The 25,309-nt window shown below is 31.0% G+C and overlaps 2 protein-coding genes across 2 annotated transcripts; one reads left to right on the plus strand and one right to left on the minus strand.

Annotated features, from left to right (window-relative positions):
* The first annotated feature begins 65 nt into the window (after positions 1–65).
* Positions 66–9,967, plus strand: LOC139490314 (aminomethyltransferase, mitochondrial-like). Its single transcript, XM_071277147.1, has 8 exons — positions 66–390; positions 2,131–2,508; positions 3,232–3,310; positions 4,333–4,478; positions 4,809–4,995; positions 5,732–5,848; positions 7,675–8,049; positions 8,695–9,967. Exons 1-7 carry the CDS (start codon positions 304–306, stop codon positions 7,890–7,892), a joined length of 1,212 nt encoding a protein of 403 aa, XP_071133248.1. The 5' UTR covers positions 66–303; the 3' UTR covers positions 7,893–8,049; positions 8,695–9,967.
* A 1,788-nt stretch (positions 9,968–11,755) lies between these two features.
* On the minus strand, positions 11,756–24,660 carry LOC139490326 (calcium-independent phospholipase A2-gamma-like). The gene is made up of 8 exons (XM_071277153.1): positions 24,475–24,660; positions 20,907–21,732; positions 20,342–20,493; positions 19,301–19,564; positions 17,583–17,643; positions 16,739–16,930; positions 15,908–16,103; positions 11,756–15,273 (listed from the first exon to the last, which is right to left on the minus strand). The coding sequence occupies exons 1-8, from the start codon at positions 24,492–24,494 to the stop codon at positions 15,002–15,004; spliced, it is 1,983 nt and encodes a 660-aa protein (XP_071133254.1). The 5' UTR covers positions 24,495–24,660; the 3' UTR covers positions 11,756–15,001.
* Positions 24,661–25,309: the final 649 nt, after the last annotated feature.

Below are 25,309 nucleotides of genomic sequence, written 5' to 3' on the forward strand. Positions count from 1 at the left end.
ACATTATAAAGAGTTAATTCTTTGTTTGACCAATGACAGCTACTGAAACAAATATCAAAAGATAACCTTCCTTTGTTTCGAATTCGAATTGCAAACATTCAACAAAGATTTAATTTTTGAATAAATTTTTTACTTATTTTAAAAGACTGTTAGTTCTTATATTGGTTCCTCGTGGAATAATTTCGATTATATGTTGTTCCTAAACTCTATTTATGCGAAAATATCATTCTCAAATAAAGCCTTTAATAATATCGTGTCATCTGCAAGATTAAAGTGAACTTGTAGATTTCACCCTCACTTATCATGTTTTCAAGAGTTTTGAGACTTAAGAATAGTCTGATCTCAAATCAAAGTCATATTCGTAAATTTTGCAAATCGCAAACAAACTTGGTAATTCTAATGTTTCTCTTGATTTTAACTTTTTATCAGTTCACAGTTGCCTGAGTTGGAGATTTTATAGTCTTAATTTATTGTTTCTTAAATATATATGCCTTATCAGGGATATTAACAAGTTCAATGATTTTCTTGACAATTTAAGGTCAATTCATTAGATTTTCTTGCAAAAGCTGTTTTTGTGTTAAATTAACTGTCATAACAATTTTAACATGGTTAATAAATACATAAGCTTTATATAGAGTCGCCATAGTGTACAAACAATAAGCTTTAATGAACTTCATACCTACATAAAAGGTTCATCAAAAGTAATTGAAAAATATGGTAGTGTCAGTACATCACAAAATCTACTTGATCTACAGACGTCTATAAAGGGCCAAAAAATGACATGTGTAAAATAATTCAAACAATCTTCTTCTTCTTCTTTAGTTACGGAATACCATCAACTTTTTGAGTATTACTTTCCGGCGCATGCCTGTATGAGGTCGCTTTAAGTTAATTTCATTTTTTTTTTATTACTTTTATTTATTTATGAAATTTACAATTTTTTTAGTTTCAATTTTTACATTTTTTATATACATGTTTTTTATAACTATAAGATAAAAACAATAAAAAAAAAACAATGAAAAATACAGTAACCAATGAAATATTTGATCACACAAATCTATTACTTTCTGACATAATTAAGTAGTAATCATAATATGTTGAATAGTCTTATTTAATAAATAATTCTTAAATTTTACTGTGAATAATTATCCTGATTATTTTCCAAAACACATGATAAAAGTTGAAATTTTCACTCATATACATTCCTCTATGATAATGATTCATAATAACACTTGTAAAGGTTTAGATAGCACTTCCAAATAATAAATGAAAAACCTATTAAAGGAAGAGTATAGATGAGAGCTTTTTGATTATTTGGCCAACATTCCCAATGAAATTGCATATTTATAAAACATAAAAAATGTAAACTTATCAAGCCTTTAAAATTATGTTGGTTTTATTTGATAAATAAAATATATATGGTGGATACAATCGTTTTAAAATGTTAATGCCTGTGGCCTGTTGCAATGCAATATTTCTTTTCTAACCAAACATGCCATATTTTACATCCCTAGCATAGCAAATTCCAGATAGCCTTCTCAGTAAATACTTGATATTAATTAGTTTTTGTCCTGAATATGTACATGTATATACAATGTGAATGCTGCAATATGGGTTGTGTTGAAAATGAGAACCACTTCATACTTGTATGTCCAGCCTACAGAACCATGAGATTAGAATATTTGCTAAAATGTTATTGTTCTTGGCCAAATAATTTTAAACTTTTTCATTTGGTTCAATTCAAATCTATCACAATTAAACTAAGTAACTATCTGAAATATTCTTTGAAAATTAGATCATGCATTGTGTATTAATTGTACCTTTATTATATTATGTATTGTTCTCTGCTATCTGTTGTTTTGTCACATTGTATATACTTGTTTATGTATTGCTGAAGCATGTAATTTATCATGTTTATGCTTTTGCAAATAAAATATGCATTTATTCTTTTAATGTATGGCAATGTACGACTTAATATATTTGTCACTGGACATTAAGTAAACAGCAATCAACTTAATCCTTAATTTAAAAAAAAGTTTTATACATGATTATCAACAGGCATTTTTGTACATAGATGTACATGGAATAAAATATTTGTTTAATTATTACATTATTTAACTGTCATTACAGGATCTGAAAAGAACATGCCTGTATGACTTCCATGTTCATAATGAAGGGAAAATCGTTCCATTTGCTGGATGGGAAATGCCAGTACAGTATAAATCAGGAATAACTTCAGAACATCTCCATGTTAGATCTGATGCAGGTTTGTTTGATGTCTCACATATGCTGCAGACAAAGATCACAGGCGAAGACAGCATTAAATTCATCGAAAGTATGACTGTAGCTGACGTTGAAGGATTAAAAGAAAATCAGGGAACTTTGAGTGTATTTACTAATGATAATGGTGGTATATTAGACGATTTAATCATCAACAAAACAACTGATGGATATTTATATGTGGTTTCTAATGCTGGCTGTGCAGAAAAAGATTTGAAAAATATGTTGGTATGTTATATTTGAAGATAATCCAATATTTGTTTTAAGGCAACAGCTCTAGTAAATGCATTTTAGTCTAAAATGACCTTTAATACTGTGTAGAACATCTTAAATGTCTATTATAGATACAATGCAAATTCAGAAATTTTTGGGTGCATTTATTATTACAGTTGTTGATCAGATCACTAGAGAAGAACTTCAATGTTTGCCTAAATATATTTTTAAGAAAATCATTAGAGAAACATATTCTACCACTGTATCTCACAGGGCACATGACACATCTTCACTATAATAATGAAAATAGTTATGCTTTATTTTCTCAAGTAAAGAAGTTTCATATCACACTGAATTCATACAATGTAGGTAGAATCAATATCTAAACCAAATCTTCTAAAATGTTTAGATACATGTAATAGTATCATAACATATATATGAGAGTAATCTCCCTTTAATCTTAGTTGTATTTTTTTCTCATTTTTTAAAAATCATTCCAGCAATTATGATTTTTTGTTTACAGAACTTAAAAATATTTGAAAAGTAGGTTCCTTGACATAGTTAAATTTAAAAAAAAAAGCTTTTAAAGACTGTGAAGCTGTCATTATATGAAAATAAGGAGATGTGGTTTGACTTTCAATAGGACAACCATTCACCAGTGTCAAAATGACATTGATGTACATAAGAAATGAAGTTGTTATTATCCAATATCATTCAATTTCTGATTTTTCTCTTCAGACTCAAGCTGAATTATTCAGAAACGCAGGTGGAGATGTGGATGTGGAAATTATATGTAATGGTTTATTGGCACTACAAGGTAGATTTATTAGTGATAGTAATCGTAACCTTTTTAGAACAATTTTCAGATGATTGAGAACATGAGGAGTAAGCAATTTAAACAAAGTATTAAAAAAAGTATTTATTTTGGCCCCTAATTCCTAAACAGTTTAGACCATGGAAACTTATGGTACAATTATACCTTTAGACCAATTTCAATGGGGTTTTATTCTTGAATTCTTGAGGTTCTTAAATATGCTAAATCTAACCATGTTTTAAGTTTTTGGAATTTGGTCCTCGTTATTGAATATGTCCACATGAGGTTCAAAGGGTCCATTAAATGTTGTTGGATTTCATCAAAAATTGAATTATTGAAGTTCTTTGATATGCTGAATTTAACCGTGTATTTTAATTTTCAATTTTGGGTCCCGTTTTCAAATTGGTCTACATTATAATGCAAAGGGTCCAAAATAAAACTTAGTTTAATTTTAACAAAAATTGAATTCTTGGGATTCATTGATATGCTGAGTCTAAACATGTATTTATATTTTTGATTATGGGCCCAGTTTTCAGGTTGGTCCAAATTGGGGTCCAAAAATTTAACTTTGTTTGATTTCAACAAAAATTAAATGTATTGGGTTCTTTGGTATGCCTAATCTAACCATGTATTTAGATTTTTGATTTTTGGGCCCTGTTATCAAATTGGTCCACATTGAGGTCAAAAGGGTCCAAAATTAAACTTTTATTTGATTTCATCAAAAATTGAACTCTGGGGATTTTTTAATATGCTGAATCAATCCATGGCCATGTATTTAGATTTTGGATATTGGACCATAATTGGTAAAAAAAATTATTAAGTTCATTAGACCACAATTATTCTGTGTCAGAAACCTATGCTGTGTCAACTATTAAATCACTATCCAAATTCAGAGCTGTATCAAGCTTGAATGTTGTGTGCATACTCTGGTTGATAATTGGTGGAACTGTTTTAATGGGGTAGTGATGAAATCATTTTATGAATAAAAACAGTTAAATGTGTTTTAAAAATGTTATCTTTTGTAGGTCCATCTGCTGGTGAGGTGATGCAAGAAGCTGTCGACTTTGATATGAACACTTTGCCATTCATGACAAACAAACAATGTAGTGTATATGGTATATCTGATTGTAGGGTAACACGGTGTGGATACACTGGTGAAGATGGTGTTGAGGTCAGTAATAAAATGGTATACCATATACCAACTTATTTTCCTGAGCGATTTATTTTAGTGACATTCTTGAGTAGAAAAACAATGTGAATATGAAAAAATTAGATCGATCATAATTCAACTACTTCAAGTAAATTTGAAAATTGCAAAATTAAATCGCTGTGAAAAGGGATAGAAAGGTGCCCGGACTTAAGGCAAAATAAAGTATTCACAAAAATAAGTTGGTTTACAGAATTGGTAACTTCTATGTTTATAATTGTGTTATTTTCTTACATACCAATAAACAAAAAACAAGTACAATTGCAATAAATACTAAGAATATTTTTCCATTAGATATCAGTTCCTTCTGACAAAAGTGTGGAGCTAGCAATAAGACTGATGAATTCAAAAGCAGGAAATGTCAAATTAATAGGTCTTGGAGCAAGAGATAGTTTACGACTAGAAGCTGGTCTATGTTTATATGGGAATGATATTGATGAGACTACAAGTCCTGTAGAGGCTACATTGATGTGGACCATTGGTTAGTAGTGAATTAATTAAGAAGGAGATTTTAGTATATTGTTAGTTTTTCTTGAAGTATTTTGAAATCTATTTTTTCAATTCATTTATTTAATATTATATTGATTTTATGATATAAGCTATACTTAACCCTTTCAACAATTTTACATACATATATATGTGTAGCAGATAAATTTAGATGTGCCATAATATTTGAATAGAATGATGCAGTGTTCAAGTTATAAAAATTACCCCTTAGTGCTGTAATTACCATGAGGTGAGAAATAATAAGAATTTAAACAATGAATATATTTATTATAATCCAAACTGTAAAGTTAGCAAAAAAAAGGTAAATAAAAAATGAAACAAAAGAGAATTTCCACTAATGAAAAGATTTAAGCAAACCTATATTATGGTAAACAAAATCAGTAATGTCAGAGAGCAACCAAAATTAACCACTTGACTACAGGCTTTTATATTTGGACTGGGACAAAAAGAATATGGCAATGTCAAACATTATTGTAAGTGCTCAACACACTTTGGCTTGTGACAGGCACTAAAAGAATGTGATAAAGTCAAACATTTGTTTGAGTGCTCAATATACACCTTAATCTCACAGTGGTGTAATTTAGATCATCATAGTGTAGACTGAAAATATCAATTGAAAAAGGCTTATCTCATTAGTATGTCAGAAAGATGTCCTTATAAAGAACAGGTTTATGGTGTAATCTGAATTTTATTGTTTATCACTTATTAAGGAAAAAGAAGAAGACAAGATGCAGATTTCCCTGGAGCAGAAGTCATATTAGAACAGATAAAACAGAAGCCAACGAGAAAAAGGATAGGAATTATATCTGAAGGTCCACCTGCTAGAGGTTTGTTATATGATTGTATGGTACCATAGTGTAACAAATGATAATGTCGGAAGCATATTCACAGAATTTATTTTAAGATGATATGTTTTAATATCTGTTTTATTTTATTGTGTTTATTTTAAGCTCACCCACCTCACCCATATGATGAAGAAAGCTATTCTCATCATTTGTGTCTTTCATCATTGAAGTCATTGTCCTCTTCAGTTTACTTTTTTTTATAAAAAATATTCTCCTTTAAAACTACTAGGCTAATCAGCCGACAAGATCTACAAGAGTCAAAATTACTGAAATGGTCAGTGTACTACTTATACGAGTTAATGCCCTTAAAGGAAAATTTGTACCCTAGTTTATGTGTTATGGAAAATCTTTAAAAGATAAAAAGAAACTTGAAGCAACAAAATTTATCAAAAGACAAAATCTACTAGTAGGTCAGCAAACCAAAGTAGTAAGTAAAATTTATTTATGAATGAAGATTTTAACTTGTTCTTTAGCTCACCTGACCTGAAAGGTCCTGCGTCTGTCGTCCGTCGTCTGTAAACTTTTACAAAAATCTTCTCCTCTGAAACTACTTGGCCAAATTCTACCAAACTTGGCCACAATCATCCTTGGGATATCTAGTTTAAAAAATGTGTGGCGTGACCCGTCAAACCAACCAAGATGGCCGCCATGGCTAAAAATAGAACATAGGGGTAAAATGCAGTTTTTGGCTTATAACTCAAAAACCAAAGCATTTAGAGCAAATCTGAGTAAAATTGTTTATCAGGTGAAGATCTATCTGCCCTGATATTTTCAGACGAATCGGATAACCTGTTGTTGGGTTGCTGCCCCTGAAATGGTTATTTTAAGGAAATTTTGCAGTTTTTGGTTATTATCTTGAATACTATTATAGATAGAGATAAACTGTAAACAGCAATAATGTTCAGCAGAGTAAGACCTACAAATAAGTCAACATGACCAAAATTGCCAGTCGACCCCTTAAGGAGTTATTGCCCTTTATAGTCAATTTTTAACAACTTTTCATCATTTTTTGTAACTTTTCTAAAAATCTTCTTCTCTAAAACGACTTTGCCAAATTTAATCAAACTTGGCGACAATTATCATTGTGGTTTATAGTTTAAAAAATGTGTCCGATGACCCAGCCTACCAAACAAAATGGCCGACATGGCTAAAATTAGAACATAGTGGTAAAATGCAGTTTTTGCTTTATATCTTTGAAACCAAGACATTTAGGGCAAATCTTTCCAGATTTTAATGTCCATCAGAATAAGATATATCCCCTCACCAATTTTCAGTTGAATCGGACAACCTGTTGTTGGGTTGCTGCCCTTAAATTGGTTATTTTAAGAAAATTTTGCAGTTTTTGGTTATTATCTTGAATACTATTATAGATAGAGATAAACTGTAAACAGCAATAATGTTCAGCAAAGTAAGATCTACAAATAAGTCAGCATGATCAAAATTGTTAGAGGACCCCTTAAGGAGTTATTGCCCTTTAGAGTCAATATTAAACAACTTTTCCTCATTTTTGTAACTTGTATAAAAATCTTTTCTAAAACTACTTGGCCAAATTTAACCAAACTTGGCCACAATCATAATACTAGGGTATCTATTTTTAAAAAGAGTGTCTAATGACCCCGCCTACCAACAAAGATGGCCGACATCAGTAAACACATTAACAGGTGAGCGACACAGGCTCTTGAGAGCCTCTAGTTTTTTTAATTTGTGCAAAAACAATTAGTAGTTAGAGAAAAATCATACAAGATATACTTGTCTCATGTAAGAATCTCAAACTGTTTTTTTTTTTAATCTCAACCTTTTTTTTTCAGGTGGAACAAAAATATACAATGAATCGGGTACTACACAGATTGGGGAGCTAACAAGTGGTTGTCCTTCACCTTCATTAAAAAAGAATGTATCCATGGGATATGTGGAAACTCCTTTTTCTAAAGTTGGAACTGGTGTTCAACTGGAAGTACGAAAGAAGATGGTGCCAGCTACTGTGTCAAAAATGCCATTTTTGAAGTGCAATTATTTTACTGGCTAGTGATGTGAATTATTCTGGTCATTTAGGTATCTTGACCATAATTGAATTTGACCACATAATTATTTAAAAGACCTGGTTGGGCTTTGTACATGTTGTATGCAAACCTGACTGCATCAGAAATCTTCTTTTTCACATGATAAAGGAGTAAGTTCGGTAAGTGCCATATTTGGCCCCAACTATAAAGTTCATGGTTACAAGACAATAATTGTTTTAAGTTGCCTTAAAGACATGTGAAAAAGTTAAACAGAGCTGTTTTTGTCAAAGTTTAATTCTAACACAACGATTTTTACATTCCAAAATGGTCAAGATAAGGGATTTTGGTGAAATTTGACAAAATCAGCGGGATTTCAACCAAATAAAGGACCAGGAAACATAGAGCGCAGGCGTCGACAAGCTTAATATTCAAATAAGACATGTTAAATGTCTTCACAAACATTATTTTAAAAGATCTTTGTTGTCGACGTATGCGCTCTATGTTGCCTGTCAAATAATCTTTGGAAATTTACCCATTTTCATTTATTTTTTGCGTGAAAAATCAATATGAGTACAACTTGTGACGTCATAATGAAACGCAGAAACGTAAAATTTTAAACAAAATGGCTTATATCCTATCTATTCAATGTATTAGCTACAATTTATCGTGATATTGGTCAATAAATCCGAATTTGAAATTTACGCTAAAAAAGTGGGCCATTTTAGGACCTTATCGAACATACTCCTTTCTTCAGGGAATATTTTCAAGTTTTAAGATTATTTCATACTCAAGAATATTTTAATTTCATTTGTCCTAAAAATATTACAGTAATAAGATCATGTTTTTTTTTAAAACTTTTATTATATCAAACTAATTAGAAAAAAAACCGTATATAAACGTTAAACTTATATTTGTATTATGGTCCAGATACTTAATTAATATGTCACTTTATACATTGTTATTTGAAAATAAAGATTGATGACTTTTAAAACCTATTACATGATTACTGTGGGTGGCGATATTTGATTTCCGGGTTTTGCCAATCTGCATACAAAGCCTATTGAAAATTTGTAATTCGTTGAGCATTTTATTTTGTGGTTCAGCTGTAACCAGGAAACCTACAGTATTCAATGAATAATAATGATTGCACAGTATTATCATGGTCACTACTCACCATACATCATTTTAGTGCTTCGAATGTGATGTCTTTAAGGGCATTTGAAACATATTACAATGTCCTAATAGGTATTTAAAACTTGATGATTTCATGTAGGCTTAAGAGTCAATGATCTCCAGTTTATAGATTTTTACTTAAAAACAGAAATTACTTTTGTGATTTGACATAATTTTTTTTTTTTATAAATTTTAATGTTTGGTAAATAAGCAATTTAAGAGTCTTAAGTATTATAGTGTTATCTCTGCTTAGTTTCCAGTGTTCAAGCTTGAATCTCAAAAGAGTGCTGTTCGACAGAATGGGCAGCCTTCAACCAGATTATAAAGGAATTGTTGAACAGTGTAAATGACTTTGAATTTAAGTTAACTTCAGAAAAATGTGCTATATAATTTTAATTAAATTTTTTATGACTTCCTTTCTTTAAATTACTTGCTTAAAATTATGTAATCTGGGAACCCTTGCTGGACAAACATCCCAAGTGTTATTCTAAATTAAATTTTATAATAATATTGTTATCATGTTATATTATTTGTTTGTTTATTTGTTGAGATTCTTTGTGACATGCTTTAAGTACAATTTCATGATATTCATTTCTATAGCATTAAATTTCTGTACCTTCTCTACCTTGTGTGTTTTTTTTTTTATACCCTAGTGAGTTTCAACCAAAATTAGATACTCTTTGTGTTTCATGATTTATTATTTATTTACTAACTGTACTTTTCAGTAGAATTTTTACAGAGAATGTTTATTGAATGATTAAATATAAATGTTTATTGAATGAATATAGCATGATGTGAGCTTCCATGTGAATGTTGCACAAAATGTGAATCAATTGTGTGTTGTTGAAGTATTGTGTATGATTGTTTTATGATATTATTATAAGTTTGCACATATGTTTTATAGAATAAATCTTATATATTATCTTAATATGATTTTGTCTAATTAGCAGCAAATTGACCAATATGCAAAAGGCGTTCAAGCTTTTGAAATGACCTCAAAACCTTGACTACTCCCAGCATTTGACCAGACATTGATAAGTTTTTCCAAATCTTCCTCTGAAAAGGAAAACTATTTATTGCAAATCAAGAAAAAACATCATATAACAAAGGAAAGAACTGTAAGCTTTGCTTATAAATACATGCAAAAGAACATCTGCTTTACTGAGTACTGAATATAGATTTCATGTTGAAAGTCTTAAGGTTAAAGAATTTACTAGAAGTATCACAAAATACTTATAAAGATCTATGTGAAGTAGGTCAAGGTCAGGTAAACTCTGTCGGACAGACATCACCTTATAATATGTTATAACACCAAATATAGTTGATCTATTGCTTATGGTAATTGAAAAACAGACCAAAAGACAAAAACCTAACATTATCTAATGAACCATGAAAATTGGTTTAAGGCAGATGATACCTGCTATAAAAACATGTTCTCCTTACAGTTATTCCATACCACAAATATAGCTGACCTATTACTAAAAGTATTGAAAAAACAGACCAAAACACAAAAACTTAACAGTGACAGTTAAATTATCAATAAACCATGAGACTGAGGTTATGGTTGTCTTTCTGATATTGTTTAATATCTCACCCCTTATTTTATTGATTTTGTATTTGCATTATGTAATAGATCAAATTTATTTGTTCAGTGTATGTTCATTGTTTGTGTTAATATGTCTTTTAATTGAGTAAACCATTTAATTGATATTTTATAGTGTGTCTTTTTATGGTTGTGATGTTATACTATTGTTTCGGATAAGGGTGAAGGTTGGTATCTAGTAAAACCTTTAAACCCGCTGCATTTGGTTGCACTTTTCTTAAGTTAGAAACCTGATGTTCAGTAGTTGTTGTCTGTCGATGTGGTTCATAACTGTTTCTCATTTTTCGTTGGTTTTCCTGTTTGAATAGTTTTACAACAGTCTTTTTTGAGGTTTTTGATAGCTTGCTGTTAGGTGAGCCAAGGCGCCGTGTTGAAGACCATACTTTGACCTATAATGGTTTACTTTTACAGGTTGTGACTTGGATGGAGAGTTTTTTCATTGGCACTCATACTATATCTTCTTATATAATATCTAATAAAAGTCATATGATACCTGCCACACAGACATGTACACATTACAATCATTCCATACACCAAATATAATTCACCTATTGCTTACAGTACTTGAAAACCAGATCAAAACACAAAAAACTTAACTGACCAATAAAATATGAAAATGAGGTCAAAGTCAGATGAAACCCACCAGAATGACATGTAACCTTTAACAATTTTTCCATACACCACATATATAATTGACCTACTGCTTGTAGTATTTGAGAAACAGACCTATCATGTAATTAAACCCTTGATCACTGATCCATGAAATAAGGTTGAGGTCAGGTGAACCCTGACTTGTAGACATGTAGACAATGGAACAAACAAACATACCAAATATAGTTATCATTAGTGAGAAATTCAAGTGACAATTTTTTTTTTTTTTTTTTTTTTTTAAGCAGTTGCTTAACCATGAAAATGAGGACAAGGACAACGGACATATGACAGAAGCAACTTCACAACAAGTTATCTGAATACAAGATATGAAGCATACAGGTCTTCTACCTTTTGAAATATAAAGCTTTATTCAAACAGTTCACACTGACTGCGGATAGTAATACCGAAGTCTTGCATACTGCAACAAAAGTTGCAGGCAAGACAATAAAAAACAAAGATTAATTCACATGTCCACATTTATTCACAAACAATAAACAAGTATAAGTATAATAAGTAACAATTAAATCAAAACAATTGGAAAAAAATAAGTTATAAATAGCATATGAGGAATTAATTTTATGTCGGCTGTTCAACATTTGCAACTTTAATTTGTTGAGACAAAAGTAGCATAACTACAATTTTGTTCACATTTCTTTTCCACCCACTAATATCTTAAAAAAGCAGCACTTAAAAACAAACAGAAAACAAATATTTCTTCAAAACATGACTTTTTAATCAGATTTAAATGAAAATCTAGTACCTGTGTAACAACATGATAAATGACTAATGTATCTAGCATCAGCTGCTAAAAGGTGTATGTGGGCAACCGTTATACAAATAAATATTCTAACACACAACCCAGCTGTTGATTAAGATATTTATTCACTAAAGATAGTAAAATCTATTTGAAAACCTATAAAATTTAAGGTTTTCTGTACATCTTAAATTTTGGGGAATTTCATCATCAAGAGTGAATAAATTTTATAGTCAATTGTCCAATTTGTTTCTTTAACTATCAGTGGCGGATCCAGAACTTTTCATAAGGGGGGGGCCCCGCTCCAGTCATGCATCCGTGATTACCTATATAATCAACAAAAATTTTCCCCTGAAAGGCTATTTAACAGTGCACGCACACATTGCTTACTAGTCTATAAAAATATTGTTTCATTTCCAAAGAAAACTAAGTAATCAAAATATAACAAACATAAAAAGGGGAGATAATTCAAATCATAAACTTGTTAAATTGTCAAACACGGTATAGTACTGATTTGCATAAATTAAATGAACATTCAAAAGCAGCACTTCACAAAGAAGACCAGAAAAATAAACAAAATATTCACTTATCATGTATTTAAAATGAGTAATGTCTAAAGCAATAAAACTATAAAACCCCTGTTTTATTTGCATAGTATTGATGAAATAATGCCATTTTGTAAATAAGGTTTAAAAAAGTCAAATGTTGCATAGTACTTTGACAAGAAAAAGAAAATAACAAACAATGTAAAACAAATGATTATCAATTCATACTTTTTCTTCTAAAAAGCAATGTCTCCAGTCACAAACTTTGTTTTTTTTCAGAAATAGACAAATGCATAGATATCTCTCTAGTCTAAGTGTGAAGATTTTTAAGATTAAATGCTAGTTTAGTTTATTGATATTATTACATGCTAATTTTATCATTTATTGTGGATGTACTATAATTTGACCTAAAGTTCATTAACAGTTCTATGTGTCTGTATGCAATCTTTAATTTGTAATGGTTTTTATGAAACGAGTGTTATCCTGCAATCAAGGATAAGTCTGTACCTTAAAGAATCTGTTGTCAACATTGAAGCAAAAATCTTAACTGCATGAAAGGCAAAAAATTAAAATTAAATACAACATCCTTTACCATTCAGCATAAATTAAAAGCACCAAAAGCAATGGAAATGGAATTATGACAATTTAATGATGAAATGAAATACTGCAATAGCAATCTATACATCTTGAAAATACTGTGTCAATTTATAAATATTCATAATAACTCTTTATCAGTAAATTATTTTTGGCCTAAAGTCATAATTAATCATTATCATGTTTCAATTCTATAAAAACTCTTTTTGCCAAATTTTCCATATAACTTGAAATAAAATAACTTATAATCAAAAATTGTTGAAGTTTTAGTAAAATTTCTGTTGAATGTGTTTCCATCCTGAGAAATAGTAATGCCTTAGTAACAAACAAGAATGTGTCCTCAGTACACGAATGCCCCTCTCGCACTATCATTTTCCATGTTCAGTGGACCGTGAAATTGGGGTAAAAACTCTAATTTGGCATTAAAATTAGAAAGATCATATCATAGGGAACATGTGTACTAAGTTTGAAGTAGATTGGACTTCAACTTCATCAAAAACTACCTTGACTAAAAACTTTAACCTGGAGCGGGACAGACGGACGAACGGACGGACGGACAGACGAACGGACGCACAGACCAGAAAACATAATGCTATCGTAGGTGGGGCATAAAAAATACATACTACATGTATAAATTAACATAAACAAGACAAAATTTAAAAACATATAATATGAAATCAATAAAATACCTAAATTATAATACAATTAGCACTTAATGAAATCACAATTTGGACTATGCATAATGACATAAATTTTTTACCAGACAGGCCATTACTGAAATTGTGTCATGCGACCTGAAAAATTGTTGGGATTAAGAAATACAGATTCGATACCAACTTTATTCATTAACCCTTTCCTCCATAATGACGACTTTTGACGCCACCCCCTTTACTCCATAATGAAGTCTTTCAACGCCTGTGTAGTACCTCAGTTGAAATGCTAAGACTACGAAATGTCTGCCAGCTGAGGGACGCCTCCGGGTGCGGGAATTTCTCGCTACATTGAAGACCTGTTGGTGACCCTCTGCTGTTGTTTTTTATTTGGTCGGGTTGTTGTCTCTTTGACACATTCCCCATTTCCATTCTCAATTTTATTAATCAAATTTGTATCCAATATGAAAAGGATATTCACAAGAATGTCTGACTTGAATTTATTTGATGAAAAATTTATTTTTTTGCAATGCATTTTTACACTTCAAAACAGATTTTCAGCATTTTATTGAAAAACCCTATGCGAATCAAGTATGCAAAAAAAATATTTCCATTGAGGAAAGGGTTAGGAAGAGATAAATTGGTTCTTAACTGAATCTTATTTACATAAAATATCAGCTTTTGATCCCATAAAACTGGAATAAAATATTATACAATATATATAATAACATATAGTACAATGACCTATATCCCTATTAAATTCCATAAAACTGGAATAAAGTACCATGACCACTTAGTTTCAAACAGCACTTTATTAGATACATTAATTTAATGATGATAACATGTTTACCATCTTAACTTCTTGTCGTAAGTTAAAACAATGAAAAAATTTAAAAAAGTTAAAGAAAGATGAAAAAGTATTAATAAATGCATTCTATTAAAAACTTGTTTGTTTTTAAACTTTTTTTTATCTTAAATTATATCATACAACTGATATTATGTAAAATAAGTTTTATTTTAGAATATGTCGTAAAGACATTTACACAAAAACTGAAATGGAAAGATTTCTTATTAAAATGTCTAACAACTGAGTTTATTATAAATTTAGAGTCCGTCTAAAGTATCTGACTAGTTTATCACAGATAATGCTATCAAATTTTGTTTCTCATAATATTTTAGAATCAGCAAGAAATGAAGAATCTGCTTTCAGTTTGATGTAATCTAATACTTGTTGGTGGGGTTGTCTTGGTTTAAGTAATTGATCAGTAGCACATTTAAGTTTAAATTCATTTTTACGTAAATACATTTCAGTGTCTTGTTGCATTTGTATAAGTTTCTCTGTTCTTTTCTCATCCAATCGGATGTCTTCTGACATGTAAGGATTAAAACGATAGTATGTTGATGTTGGCAATAAGTCTTGGAGTATTGTGTGGACAACTGAAAAGATAAGATGTTGTCAAATTAGAGTTGTAAGTAAAAATTATGAAAAAACATTTTGTTCTGTCTTGATTGACTAAATGCCATAAGAATGTGTAAAAGGACACAGATAACAATTTGATTGATAAACATTAAAAATTGTAATACAAGCACAACATATGTGAAAAATATGACAATTCAAATTTTACTAGTGATTTGATTATTTGATACTTTCAAACATTTCCAAATTCTCTTGATATAATGCTAGCAAAATAACTTAAGCTTTTGAACAAACCCATTTAAATTTCATCATAATCCTCAGACATACTTCACAAGACTGAGGAACCACAGATGTGATATATGTAGAAGCTGTACATGGCGTCTGTGAATTCGAAATGATACCTAGATTTCATTCAGATTATATTTCCATACTTCATGGGGCATCATGATCATTATTCTTTCTTTCTAATAACTCAGTTGGAGAATTTTTGTTTATTAGAACTAAGAATAAATTTTATTGTGAATAAACATTTCACAAATAATCAAATCTATTTTGCAACTAATTCTTACAACATGGAAATTAATGCTATTCAAAATACATACTTGTAATACTAAAATATAAGACAATAACATCACAACATGAACATTAAATTACCTTCTGTATTTGTAGCTGCATCTATAATTTTGGCCACTTTTTCTTTTACTGCATTTTTACTTGGTGTAATTTCTAAGTTTGGTTCAAAACGTCCATTTCCAAGGGAAATAACACATTGAATTGGCTCATCAGGCCATAATAGCTTACATTCAGACACGGCAATAGCAGCTGGATTGTTAGCCATTAATCCACCATCCTACAATGATCAACAAGAATATATCTAAATTAACAATTCAATGTGATTCAATTCTTATATTTAATAATAAAAATATAAAAACTCCATTGTTAGTAAAAACATTTTTTTTTTTTTTTACTATGATGATGAACTTGGCAGAACATACACAAGTATTTCTACCAATTTTGTACCTTATAAATTGTCACACAAACAAATCATTTTTATTTATGATCAATATTAGAGGCTTCACATGGCAGGGACCTTGAATCTTGTCTTGCAGATTGCCATATTGATATTTACATATGTACCTAAATAAAATAATACAAAATCTACTACCCCTTCCACTATATAAAATGGACCTCCCCATAGCAGTTATCAAATTATTAATGACTAATGATAAGCAAAAATTGCTAAGAGTGCTTTTTTACTGATACACACATGTACTGTTTATTTTTTCCTAACTACTGTTAGTAGGTATTAGTTCAATGTTTTTTTTTATCTCAAAAATTTTAAAGCTGTGACTGCACGTCTAGACACTTTTCTAATTCACTCATCCAAATCATTTGTTCTATGACCATGTGACTGGTCCTATTGCCATAATATCACACTTCAAGAACATTTTGAAATTTTCTGTTGGAATGGTGAGAATAAGTTACCTGATGTATAAAGTCTCCAAGTACAAATTCTTTCAAGTAAACAGGAGCAGCAGAAGAGGCTCTAATGGCTTCCCATACTTTATGTTTACAATTACCAGGATAATGAGAATACACTCCAGGTGGAAGGTTGTAAGTACGGAACATGAAACTCTTCATCTTAGGAACATTTAATAGACAGGAGATGGCTGATACCTGTAACATAAAATATTGATATTATTACTTTTGACAAAAAATGTTTATTATAAAGGAACATATATATGTGCACAGTGAGTAAATAAAAAAGAACCTATGTATGAATACCAAGGAAAAGGTTTATGATGTTTCAAAACATGTAAGAAAAATGTCATCGCTTTGTGATAGTTTTGAGTGAACCCTATGTTTGAAGATGAATAATCATGGTCCCAGTATTACAGAGTGATTTCCAAACAGGTTTCATGAAAATATTATTCAATTTTCTGTCCAATCATGTTTGATCCTTTTTACAAGATGAGAGTTATGGGATACATGTAGTTGTTTTAATTTGTTGTATAAGTTTCAATGTTTCTACGTCCCAATATAATTTTTCAAAGAGACCAATTATTAAAGCAAATGGAATAATTTAAATCCAGAAACACTATTGTGTATAATAAATATTCAAAATTTTATTTAGACAGGAAATGTCTGCAAAGCTGATTTTAAAATTAATTATTACAGTAAAACTCAATATCATGCATATGGGTCTCCAAATTAAATGTAAAATTAAGCAGAGTTTCATTGTATTTCAATTTGTGACAAAAGTTACAGAAGACAATGGACAGATAAATAGATGGTAGAGTAAAGAGATTGTAGTATAACAGTTATCTACCTTTGGACAGGTATCATCCTTAGCACAGTCAGCCATCGTCTTATCTTCAGAGAAATTCATCCTACAATAGATAAAGTACAATCATATGAAGAGGCACCAATCATATATTTCTATGTCCAGAATCATTGAAAGGTTCTTGTTTTATTTCTATCAAGGAAATAGTTTTCTAACCCAATTCTCTTCCTATCTAACTTAATTCATGTTTTGCTTCTAAATAAAACAATAAACCTTAAATTTTTCAATTAATTTGACGACAAGGGTTGTTTTGTTGGGGCACAAATGCCAGAGGATAAGGGTAGCTGGTTTGTTCTAATGATCAAACTGCAGATATTTGGAACACAACTTAACAAACAGTTATATTGCAAAAAAACATGTTTGTTCATCATAACTTGAATCAAATGGAAGCAGTATTAATAAGTGCACAGATTAAGTAACTCGACTCTATATTAGCCAGCCAATCAATGTATGCAGATAGATCTTATCCAGTTTAACAGTACCAAAACCTATAACAGCTTTAATCAGATGATATAGAAATCAAATTGTAAAAAATATATCCACTCAATAATAACTTTTTCAGGGATGATTCCAGGTGTTTTCAAATGGGTACCTTGAACATCAAATTGGGAATTTGTATTCTTATTGGGATTTTCTTAAGCATAAAATCTAAGACGAAACAACATTATTTTCCTGTAAAAACGGAAAATGTATATTATTAAGTTTAACCTGTACACTGTTGTTCATGTAAGTTGTAACATTTTGAATAATTCTGGATGGGCTACTGTTATTACATGAATATCATTGAACATGATGCACTAGTATATCATCTTAGCAATAGTTACCCAGGCTTATTACAAGAACAAATATTTCAGCTAACATAAACCACTGAAAAAATCATTCATCCAGTATGTTTTTAACAGCAGGTCATCTTTATAAATTTACCTTGATTCAAATGGATTTCAAATTGAACTGGTCAATTGTCGAATTCAGAAAAGCAATTACAAAATTTCATATACTTAATTGATAAGATATTCAAAGCATTGAACCAGTGTTCTTTATAAAATTATTTGGATCATGTTCAAAACTTTTGAAATAGTTCCATAATGATGACATCGTATTTCATGAATGGTCTATCATCAACATTATTTTCAAAAAACGCTCAAACTTTTGTCTTTTGAGGAAATAATTTCTTTTACAAAACAAGTTTTCATCATATTATATAACCGGCTCTGCTGGGCGATCTGCTTTTACGAGATTGGCGCCCATTAAACTGAATCCATCAATGTTATACATTGTTATATCAAAATTTGAATTTGCTCTCTGCCGAGGTCTGCTTTGACACCCATTTTTATCAACCTGATGGGCGATCTTCTTTTACAAGATCGAATACTCCCATAACATATTAAACAATTGAATTCGGCTGCTAAAATCATTTGCCACATGTTGTCATAGTTAAATCGTTGTTAATAAAATCCGATCGTAAACAGCATTCTTATCCAGATTTTAAAACGTTTTGACAACAAACTATGAAAAATTATAGTTGCCTTATATGGTGATAGAAACTTTTCCAGATATATCAATTTTTATTTCATTTTCCTGAATTGGGAATCCATTTTCATGTACATTTTTTTGGGGCCGCTGCCCGATTTAAGGGATGCTAAGCGGCTCTAAACTATATACTGGAATCATCCCTGTTTTTATGAAGAGAAATTGGTACTTACTTGAGGATCTTTTCCCACAAATCAGTGTCATAAAAAGCTTGTTCCCAAACCAGTTTACCAGTGCCATATACTGCATTTCTGTTGAACATTTGACTAAATTCCATGTAACGTTCTTCAGCCTCTACTAGAGGAACTTTTAACAAAAATATAAGACAGGCCAGAATGGCTCCCTGACTAGTTCCACACACATAGTCAAAACACTTGGTAATATCTGTCTTACACTGTTCTTGAATCATCTTTAATGTTTGTAATGCTATGACCCCTCTGAAAAATATCATTTAATGTTCTGAAATGATTAAATTTATAAAACTTCTATACGTATATATATTCATCTAAAATAAATGAAGAATGAACACACATGATGCCCATAAAGCTTGCATATAACAATATGAAGGGACATACATAGAGAACTGCCATAGTGACACCACCTCAATTTAAACTTAGTCTGTGTTTTATGGTTGTAAACATTGTCTTTAAGTTTCATAACACTTGGTTAAGACAAAAAAATGAGGATGGAAATGGAAAAAAATATATATCAAAATTTAGTCATGATTGTGCTGTTATTGGAGGTTTGCATATTGCTAAAAATATACACCCACTATTTCAATTGAGTTTTATTGATGAGAGATGGGTGTGAAAACCCACCACATGGTACAAATGTATAGCATGCTCACATGGAGCTTGATATCAAATTTCCTGTCCCAAGGAAAGGGTCTGAAATTCAGGGGTTGTCAGTGTTGATGTGTTACATAATTTGTTTTTCTTTCATTATTTTGTACATACATGTAAATTAGGCCATTAGTTTTCTTATTTGAATTGTTTAACATTTGTCATCTTTGGGTCTTTGATAGCCGACCATGTGGTATGGGCTCTGCTCATTGTTGAAGGCCATACAGTGATCTCTAGTTGTTAATTTCTGTGTCATTTGGTCTCTTTTGGGGAGTTTTCTCATTCACAATCATACTACATCTTCTTTTTTATAAGATGTGAGTGTTTTAATCGGAAAACAAAACCTTTGAGACATCTGCCTTCAACACTTACCTTGTACCACCACCATCAATAGAAAGAACTCTTACACCTTTTCCTTTAGGAGGGTGAACATACCCAACCAGAGACAGGGCCTGTGATACCTCAGCTTTCAGTTGTCTGTGTTTTGTCTTGTGCAGTCTTAATAAGGTAGGTAAACATTTCTCCTGCAATTATATTTATAAATAAATATATATAGTATTATAAAGACAGCGTTCATAAGAACTATATCTATATTGAAATCTCTTTGTCTGTTATCTACTGACATTACTTATCATTTCTAATATCTTAAATGTCCATAAAGGAACTTTTAAAGATTAATATGAAAGAATAAGTGACAAAAAAAATAATGCAAAAATATAATCAAATCATGTCAAAAAAGTGTTCTTTATACAGAATATAATGGTACACAAATGGTACATTCCAGTACATGTGTATGTGCTTTATTTTATCATAATAGCATGAATTTTAATGCATGTTACCATTTGGTATCTTCAGCCTCACATTTATATTAATGGATCACAAATTGTTTTATGGTTTTTGTCTGAAACACCATGAAATTTTAAATTATTTCACTAACCTTCATGGCAGTGGTTCTGGAATCAGGAAACTGAATGAGATGTGTACACAAGTCCTCAGTCCTCTTCAGCTTTGATACTTGTGATGAGGCCTGTTTTAGATTATGTACCAATCCTTTTGTTCTGCTATCTATCGAAGCTTTGGACACAAAATCCTTTCTCACCACTGGTTTACTGTCTTGCGCCTCACTGGTGGGTGCGCTTGAAAAGAAACCTAGACCTACAATTCTTGATAACCATGCTTCGTCAACTTTACTGTCAGCTTTTGTTACTGGAGGAATATCTTCTTCATTGACCTTTACTTTTATGACAGTCTGACTCTCACCATTCAAATTTGAAGTGTCATAGAATGATACAATGCTGTCATTGTATTCTTGAATATGTGAAGAAAAAGCATCAGCTTTTGGCTCAGAAGGTGTGCTTGAATTTGTTTCGTCTGACTTCTGTTTCTTTGTCATTTGAAACTTTTTAAACTGTTGTTTTTTAAGAACTAAACTATCTACAATTTTATCTTTATTTTTTCTGACACTTTCTGTTAAATTCATTTCTTCCTGTGCAAATTTCCTCCAATCAGGAATGGTTATCTGTGGAACTTTGATGCTATTCATCATCCAGCTGACATTGTTTTTAATTTTAGTTACAGTATGTGAGTTGTCTCCCTTACTATTGGTACCTCCATCCCCATCACTACCAGAGTAATTCCTCTTAATGGTCTGGAGATTAGATGATTCTTTATTGTCTGTAGTGTGAATCCACTTTTGAGATGAACATCCTTGACCATCAAACAATCTGGTCCTCATAAGGCTATTCCTATAAGCAGCAGCCATGCTACAAAACAAAACAAAAAATATAGAATCTCAACCATGTAAATAGGTGCCTGGTATAGAATTATACAAAAGTTTGAAATGTTTGTGTGTTACATTTATAAATAGTTGGCTTCTTAGAATATTACATACACATCTTTTCTACTCTTGGGTTGTTGTCTCTTTGACACATTCCTAATTTCCATTCTCAACTTGAAGTAAACACCAATATATTTTTCCTTTAATGCATTTGGAATCCTATATAGCTGCATTGTATTGAAAAAGCCAAATAAATCATTTATCAGATACAATTAAACTACTTAAAGAAACAAAATTAACTCAATAGTGCAAATCATAAAAGGAAATTTTACAAAGAGTTTGATTTAAATAAATAGTCTTCTTACATTTCTCATTCATATACAAATGAACAGTACCTCTATCAGTCAGCATGGTCAGTTCAATACAAACCTTATTCATTTTCAAATGTAAAAAATGGTGGATTAAACCTGGTTTTATAGGCTAACTCTCTTACTTTGATGACAGTCATAATTGGTTGTAAAAAACAGTTGTTGAACACTTTTTGGGATGATTTTCCTACTTATATTTCCTCCTGTCAGAATTCAGACAATTTCTTGTGTGTTTGAAGTGTAGTACAGATGTACTAGTATCCTCTACATTAATTAGATACTAGAGGGGGGGCGAGACCATTTTCGGGACGCCGGGATTGACCGATTTTAGCAACGGGAAATTGGGATTGCTTTTTTTAAAGATCGGGAATTCGGGATAGAAAAACATCGGGATACGGGAAACCCACGTTTTTAGCCATGGGAAATCGGGATTTTTATGTTGAAATATAACGGGATTGACAAAAAACTGTACCTTGGACAGATAAAAGTGCCATTTTCATAATACTTCAATCCGAATCGCATCTAGAAACAGAGTAGATCCAGATCTTATTGTTATTTTCTGCTCGTGTTTATGCCCCACCTACGATAGTAGAGGGGCATTATGTTTTCTGGTCTGTGCGTCCGTTCATCCGTCCATCCGTCCGTTCGTTCGTCCATCTGTCCCGCTTCCGGTTAAAGTTTTTGGTCAAGGTAGTTTTTGATGAAGCTGAAGTCCAATCAACTTGAAACTTAGTACACATGTTCCTTATGATATGATCTTTCTTATTTTAAAACGAAATTAGACTTTTGACCCCATTTTCATGGTCCACTGATCATAGAAAATGAAAGTGCGAGTTTCAGGTTAAAGTTTTTGGTCAAGGTAGTTTTTAATGAAGTTCAAGTCCAATCAACTTGAAACTTAGTACATATGTTCCCTATTGGTTGATCTTTTTACCTTTAAGGCCAAATTAGATTTTTTACCCAATTTCACGGTCCATTGAAAATGGTAAATGATAATGCAAGTGGGGCATCCGTGTACTTTGGACACATTCTTGTTTTAAAGTAACCGTAGCCAGTGCCATATATTTTATATCCACTGTACGTGAATGAAATGCTAACCAAAATTCATGATAAATGTCTAATCTCCTTGGTATTAGTGTCGCTCTGATTTAGAGGATCAGTATACCCAAAGAGGGTGGTAAAGGTTTTTTTTCGTGCAACGTGTTTTGCCATTTTTAATTTCAACCTCCCGTGAAAACAGTTCGTGCTTCACTGTGAAATTGGTAAAAACGGCAACGTGCAAGCAATTTTTTTATTTTTCGTTCATCGTGAAATTTGAATTTTATTTCGCGTTTGTCCGTGAACATAACGCCTCTTTACAACCCTTCGCAAAAGTTAGACTTGCTTTGGATATTTTCAATAAGAGTAAGATTATGTAAGACCTAAAAGAAAACACATGTGTTTCCGGTACCCTTAAATATATCTACCCCAATTTTAAGTACCTATAATCTAACTCTACAACTAAAGTTTTTTTGATGTTATGTGGACAAGCACTTATAAAGTCAGATTTTTTTTTCCATATGAACCAGTCAAAAACGTTTGAAAAAAAATTAATTTTGCTTTCCTACCTATCCTAATTTTTTAGGGGATGTTACCTGAAACACCTGTATTTTTTCTTGGCCTTACTACACAGATAATTTCATAGACACAGTCTTCTCTATAATCGAATATCATATAAAAATATTTATGACATTCTACAATTTTGAAGAAAACAAATACCCCAACTTGACGTGTTTAAAATGTACGTACTGAATATATTGTTCAAAATGCACAAATTCAGGAAAGCAAATAATTAAGAACAACATTACTCAGAGGGTTTAATTTTCAAAGTTTACCAGGACGGCCTCCTTTAAAAGATGTGTCAGATGTGTCTATTCGTTACCTAAAATAGTGGAGGACCTCTTTAATAAATAAATGGTGATTTCTTGTTTATCGGGATCGGGATTTTTAACAAAATATGTCCGGGATTTCGGGATTTTCTGATATTAAAACCGGGAAATCGGGATGAGACCCCCTCTAGCCCCCCCTCATACTACAGCTGTATATAAATATTTCATTATGCTAATCACAGACACAATGCTATTAACCAGAATATCTATACTATTATGAAGTCCAAACAATTATGACATATTTATGCAATGATACAATTACATTACAAATATCAAAATTATGACTGAATGTTTTCAATCTGTCTTACATTTAGTATTGACCGACTAACCTATAACATATGTCAGATTAACCCGGTCATAAGTTGATAAACATGGCACAAAAAAGTGAAAATTGTAGTAATATTTAATTTCTATTGACATATTATACATTACCCAAGCTGTATTTGTGTCATGGTGCTATATATTTGGCTTTCTAACTGTCTGAATTCGAAAAAATAATCAACGTCTTGTCAACATAAACATGGTTTGTTTATGTTTTGATGATGCGTCATTAATAGTTCGTTGATATTCATCACGTTTCCAGAAATGTTTATGGTATGACCTCAATAAAAATGTATTAACGAATTTCATTGGACAAATCCGATAAGACGATCACACACCCATAACTTCGACCAATCTAAACAGTTGGTTCAAATTCCTAATGTAATAACCAAGAACCAAACATAACATAAGAATCGATCAGTCGTACGAACGGACATAATTTTTAGTGCTTTTTATTGTCAATGGTCCAGGGCCGTAACTACATTGCGGCAAATGAGGCAAATGCCTCATGTTAGAAATTTCAAAATAAAAAAAAACTGAAACAAAAGATTGTCTTTCAGTTTTCAGAGTTGATGGTCTATTGTTTGTATTTCTGTGTCCCGGGTTTGTCTTTTGTTCATTTATTGTCCTACTTTATGACTATAGTCTGTCTGTTCATTTTCATTTATAAACGTGTGGTTTTGCAATGTTGCATGCCAACCGATGTCCAGATATTGTCCGAGAAAACAATTTAAGAATATAGGATGCTACAAGACACAGAAAAAAATGGTCGATCGTTTCTGAATGGGGAATTGAACTTGATATCAAAGAATACAAAAATGGCTGGTCAATATTAATCATCCATGTAATTTGCTCTATGGGATATTTGCAGAATTTCAACGGAAGCAATTTCTTGGCATGGAAAAAAACCTGACTGGTTTTTGCCTTTTAAAAACTAAAATTCTGG

This window comes from Mytilus edulis, chromosome 1 (assembly GCF_963676685.1).
Source record: "Mytilus edulis chromosome 1, xbMytEdul2.2, whole genome shotgun sequence".
Classification (NCBI taxonomy): Eukaryota; Metazoa; Mollusca; class Bivalvia; order Mytilida; family Mytilidae; genus Mytilus; species Mytilus edulis.